Source organism: Cololabis saira, chromosome 9 (assembly GCF_033807715.1).
Source record: "Cololabis saira isolate AMF1-May2022 chromosome 9, fColSai1.1, whole genome shotgun sequence".
NCBI lineage: Eukaryota > Metazoa > Chordata > Actinopteri > Beloniformes > Belonidae > Cololabis > Cololabis saira.
This window is the reverse complement of record NC_084595.1, coordinates 38,475,708-38,481,707: the sequence shown is the minus strand read 5'-3', so window position 1 is coordinate 38,481,707 and position 6,000 is coordinate 38,475,708. Positions and strand designations below refer to the sequence as shown.

The window sequence follows — 6,000 nt, the reverse complement described above, 5'->3', positions numbered from 1 at the left end:
AGCAATTTCCAAGCGTGGTAAAATAATTCAATCAAAAGGCAAAATAATGTATGGATAATAACGATCTTTTACCACCTGAGCATACAGCCACGGCACAGACTAGAACTGGGAACATGAAAGAACTGTAGAGGAATAAGTAAACAAGCCCGGAGGTTTTCTAGTTATTTTCCAGCCAATGAGCGACCGCTCCTGTCCGTGTCAACCAATCAGAGCCGAGCTCCTCCCACCGCGCCACGCTCTCCGCCTGAACTGGTCCCACCAAGACGGAAGTTAACGGGGGTTTCGCTCTTGCTGGGTGTAGTGTATCTTTGTGTGCAGAGTGTGGAGGACACCTGTATTTGAGGACAGGTGAGTCCCGGGGCGTTCAGTGTGTGTTCATAGGAAACGGATCACGCAGAGATCATGCCATATACAACACGTCACGTGTTGCATGTGACATTAAACTGCTGTTTCACTGGACTTCCGGTGTTTTTATTACGGGACATCCGTACAGGAAGGAAACTTCTTATTCGTTAGTAGGATGTTATGAAAGGGGATGAAACGTGAAAACTCCTGGATTTATTGTGGCTGGTGACATTGATTAGTTTTATATGGACGTGCTGGAATGTTCTACCTCAAAGTGTTATGTCATCCAATAATTGTGTTTCCTTAGTGTGTGTGTCTGTGTGTGTGAGAATAATCCTTATTTTGCCCAGTGGTGTAATTGTATAACGTGCCACTAGAGGTCGCACTGACACACCTGTAAAGAAAAGCCTGGATTATGGTTCTAAATTATTATGGTTATAAATTGAAACTTATCGTTTAATCATAGTTTTAGTCTTGTAATGCTCTGTGTGTAACTAGAAAGCTATTATTAGTGCGTTACATTACTTACCACGATGGGAACTGATTTTAGGTCCAGGCATTTTTTTTGAAACTATTTTTTTTAAATCACAAAATCTGTTGAAAAGGTTAAATTATAATGAAAAGAGCTAAAAACAAACAAATAAATAAAAGAGAAATAAAGAAAGAGTGGGATAATGAAAACCTGTTTTCTCAGCCTCTTATTTTAGATCCATCACACCTCAGAATATTAGAATAAGAATTAGACAGTGATTAGAACTGGAACTACTAAAAATGTGCAAACACACTAGATACTTCACTCTGGGACTGGTCATCTGTTTCCTTTTATGTGTCTGATGAAATGAAACTTTACTCTGTTACTTATGGTGCATGTTATTTGTTTAATGTTCATAGGTAAGGCAGAAAGAGGGAACCACAAAATGTAAGGCCTTCTCAAAAACACAATCCAGATCAATGAGTGTCATATTAAAAATATCAATAATAATTATAAATAATGCCTTTATATGTTGTTTTTTTTCTAAGGTCTTGGATAAAATATCACATGACGCTGCCTGTGTCAGTGGGGGTTCTGTTTGTGGGGCTCCCATACTCCATCAGTTTAGTTGCCCAGTGGATTTACGGCTGGCCCACCAAGCCTGGATATAAGAAGTACATAGAAGCTCTAAAGCCGAGGTAACTTCTGTTATACTTTGTTATTGCTTTTTTGTTTGTTTTTTCCTATCTATTATATTCTGGTGCATTTGTTTTTTTTGTTTTGTTTTACATATTAGAAAGAGCATGTTTTTGATTTTCTTTGTCATGTCTCAATAAGGCGGATATACTGTTTGACCATCGCTACACTTGATCTTCTCAAATACATGCAGTATGGGTGGCTGTACTTTCAGATGAAGTCATGGTATAAAAATAAAGCAAACTTTAAGCATTATGAAAAGGTATGTTAGCATCACATTGCTAAGAAAAATCCAATGCTGCTCTCATCTATTCACTAATAATGTCACAATGCTTATTTAATGATTTTTTTGTCTGCTTTAAAAGGGCATAGTTTTTGGCCGCAGAAGCAATAAGATGGACTTATACCACTCTCCAAATACGATCAAATCACCAGATGTGCAAGCACCTCTGGTAGTTTTCATTTACGGGGGTGCTTGGGGCTCTGGAGAAAGATCCATTTACTGTTTACTGGCCAGACAAATGGCTGAAGAGCTGAATGCAGCTGTCATTTGTCCAGATTACTCCACATATCCAAAGGTAAGAGCTTTAGAACAGGACTGAGTAATGCAAAAGGCATTTATAATGGTGATGTTTATTTTTATGTAAACATATATTCAATCTTACAGATGTAATCTAGAGGACTGATTGTAAATGTGATAATTCATCTTAAACCCCTTTCTAAACTGACCTCTGCTCTAATCTGATTGTCAGGGGAATGTTTTAGGGATGGTCCAAGATATTGTTGACTGTCTGGTTTGGGCCCAGGAAAATGGAGAGAAGTTCAGCTTTGACAAAGTAAGACTTAGCTCAAATATCTTGGAGTTTCCTGAATCCATTTCAATTCACCAAAGTTTCTTTTTCTGTTTTTTTTTCTTCAGTTTAGCACTGATCAAAACGGTTTCATCTGTCTTTAGCTACCTCATGTACTGATACATTGATTGAGTTGGATAATGTAATCAGCTTTTATGTTCTCTTGTTTTTCTTTTGTGTAGGACAACATTGTCTTAATTGGCCATTCAGCTGGTGCACATCTGTGTGCGCTCACCACACTGTTTCTCACTGATGCCAGAGAGGAGCTGTTCATAGAGTCTAAAAAGCTGCAGGACATTACACCTTCAATAAAAGGGGTGATTGGTAAATGTCTGCGGATGCCTAGTTGCTTAGATAAAGACTCAATTTTCAGGATGTTTCAATATGTTTTCTGCAAAAATGAGTTTTGGTTGCTAAATTGTTGTTCGTTATTAATTGAGGACAATACATTTAATCTGGAAGCCTCTCAAATAAAGCAACTAAAGATTTAGTAGCAAGTAGAAGACTTTTGGCAGTGATGAAGGAGGAGAGTAAAGTAAGGCCTTGAACCTTGTACATGTTATCTAATGTAATATATATATATATATATATATATATATATATATATATATATATATATATATATATATATATATATATATATATATACAGGACTGTCTCCGAAAATTAGAATATTGTGATTTTCTGTAATGCAAGTACAAAAACAAAAATGTCATACATTCTGGATTCATTACAAATCAACTGAAATATTGCAAGCCTTTTATTATTTTAATATTGCTGATCATGGCTTACAGTTTAAGAAAACTCAAATATCCTATCTCAACAAATTAGAATATTCTGGGAATCTTAATCTTAAACTGTAAGCCATAATCAGCAATATTAAAATAATAAAAGGCTTGCAATATTTCAATTGATTTGTAATGAATCCAGAATGTATGACATTTTTGTTTTTTTAATTGCATGACAGAAAATAAAAGACTTTATCACAATATTCTAATTTTCTGAGACAGTCCTGTATATATGTATAATATATAGGTATGTATTTCTTGGGAGGCGAGCAAAGCTCGGCATAATATCAGCAGCCAGTCAACAACAATAGAGGAAAGTGACACCAATCAGTGGCAGGATGTCACCAATGAGTCACAAATTTAACTTTTCTTCTTCTTGTTGATACAAATGGCTCATGCTGATGGTATCTCTTTCAGCGGGCTGTAATGTTCCTGTGAAGGTCTGATGCAGGACCCTTGTAGTAATGAATGTGAAGCATCAAATCAGATCTTTATCAAATCAGAATTGTACTGGAACTGTGTCTGGTAGTCTGAACACAGAACCAGACACCTGCTTCCAGATCAACTCTAACTGCCCTTTATGACCAAGAAAACCACACCAAGCCTGAACTTTGATGAGACAAAATATTATATCCATGTTAAAGTCAGGTTTTAGAAGTTAATATCTGAATTTAGTGGTATGCTTTAGCCATTATATTTTATTGTCTGTAGGTATTTGATAGTCAGTATTCCTCCTGAGGCTCTTCTGGAAAATTTGGGTCAGTTTGTTTTGTATTTTCTGGACAGGCCTCAGCGGTGTCTACAATATCATGGACCATTACGAGCATGAGAAGAAGCGAGCAATAGAATATGTCTCCACCATGCACAAAGCGATGAACGGAGAAGAAAACTTTCCATACTACTCCCCGACGCACTTAGTGAAGGAGCTCAGGCAGGACAAGCTCGATAGGTGAGATCCAAAGACGATCAGTATTCATGAATCTGTTTATGTGAAATGCAGTCACAACTCTTTTTACAGACAAAGTCCTCCTGTTTTCTGTTTCCTCCAGGGTGCCTCCCTTCACTTTACTCCACGGGACCCGTGACATCGTGGTTCCGGTCGAGTCCTCCACCAAGTTCTCGGAGCTGCTCACGTCGGGCTCCGTGAAGGTTTCCCTCTACCTGCTTCCAGGAGTCGGCCACACTGACATCGTCACTGACCTCATGCTGCCACACCGGCGCTACTACCATACCATCTACAGCTGCATCAAACGGGAGTTCAGGAAGCTCCTGGGTGCCTGCTGACGTCCTGTCAGTCTGTCATTCCCTGGAATAAAAAAACACGCAGTATTTTAATGACAGTGCCAAACCCAGTCTGATTACAATATATGCTCTAATACCTCAAAGTGAATCAAATTTAACCTTGATTTTAAGTTTCATTTCAGAATTATATATAATATTTGTAGCAGTTTTATAATTGTGAGTAAATCGAGTGCTTACTGATTTTAATCTATATACTGAAATAAATTGGTCATTGTTTACAGTCAAGATAACATTGGTCTACGGTAATCATTTTCTTTGAAGAAACAGTGAACTTACAGGACTGTCTCAGAAAATTAGAATATTGTGATAAAGTTCTTTATTTTCTGTAATGCAATTAAAAAAACAAAAATGTCATACATTCTGGATTCATTACAAATCAATTGAAATATTGCAAGCCTTTTATTATTTTAATATTGCTGATTATGGCTTACAGTTTAAGATTAAGATTCCCAGAATATTCTAATTTTTTGAGATAGGATATTTGAGTTTTCTTAAACTGTAAACCATGATCAGCAATATTAAAATAATAAAAGGCTTGCAATATTTCAGTTGATTTGTAATTAATCCAGAATGTATGACATTTTTGTTTTTGTAATTGCATTACAGAAAATCACAATATTCTAATTTTCTGAGACAGTCCTGTAAATGATAATTACTCTGAAATGATATGTTACATTCCTACAGTGTTGGTCAATAACCTGTTTGGATCCACGTGGTGGGAGCTCGCCTGAGTGGCCAGGTCCGTGCCAGAGCTGTGGACTGAAGCGTGAACCTTAAGATACGGGGGGAGCGTGCTCAGCCACCTGAGCCGGAGCCTCCCATTACGTAATCAAGATCACAGCGAAGTTACAGTGAATAAACACAAAGTGAAATTTGCTCTGAAGCATGAATGGAAGTCCCAATACCAAAGCTGCAAATCAACTACTCCTTATTTATTTTAAAATCATACAACTAATAAAAAAAATTAAACAGTACAAATTTGCAGTTTCTTTAAAAAGAGAAAGTACTAAATATTGTTGTATTGCATGCATGTGTCTGACATTTATTACATATAATGAACTGCAGCCCAGATAACATTTAAGCACTTAATCACACGGAAAGGGGAGGAAAAACAACAACATCCTGTTTCATTTATTAGGTTTTAGATCATTAAAAAAATGATCCGGTCTTTTTAGTGGGTGTTAAAATGAGGTAAGTACAGTTTGAGGTTAACAACAACACTTTACAAAGTGTGATTATTTAACAAAAACTAGGCCAAACTGCAGATGTAGTGTATGAAAATCTAAGTGCACCCCATGATTCAATAACTCGTAGAACCACTTTAGAACATGAAATTAGTGTTGTATATATGCTTTAACCTACTTTTCTATAAAAATTAGTTTCAGTTTGCTGTGGTTTGTGGTTGATGTTTGGACTTTGAAAAAACAAACCTTTGGAGCACCTTGATTCTTTGTTTTGGCCATTCTACAGATATTATTTTTAATGTATTTCTTCTGCTGCGCTTTGGTTTGTTTTCTTCTTGCCTGACCCAATTTTCATGGCAAAG

At 36.6% G+C, this 6,000-nt stretch overlaps 1 protein-coding gene across 1 annotated transcript; it reads left to right on the top strand.

Annotated features, from left to right (window-relative positions):
- The first annotated feature begins 264 nt into the window (after positions 1-264).
- si:dkey-193c22.1 (uncharacterized protein LOC567837 homolog) lies at positions 265-4,813 on the top strand. Its single transcript, XM_061730078.1, has 9 exons — positions 265-348; positions 1,237-1,264; positions 1,366-1,515; positions 1,655-1,775; positions 1,879-2,091; positions 2,266-2,349; positions 2,547-2,688; positions 3,939-4,101; positions 4,202-4,813. Coding segments are annotated over exons 2-9 (1,110 nt in total). The 5' UTR covers positions 265-348; positions 1,237-1,262; the 3' UTR covers positions 4,437-4,813.
- The last annotated feature ends 1,187 nt before the right edge of the window (positions 4,814-6,000 follow it).

Excerpts from the sequence above, each read along its gene's own strand:
- si:dkey-193c22.1 (XM_061730078.1), top strand. Across the intron at positions 1,516-1,654 it reads ATAGAAGCTCTAAAGCCGAG|GCGGATATACTGTTTGACCA; the intron begins GTAACTTCTGTT and ends TGTCTCAATAAG. Across the intron at positions 2,092-2,265 it reads ATTACTCCACATATCCAAAG|GGGAATGTTTTAGGGATGGT; the intron begins GTAAGAGCTTTA and ends TCTGATTGTCAG.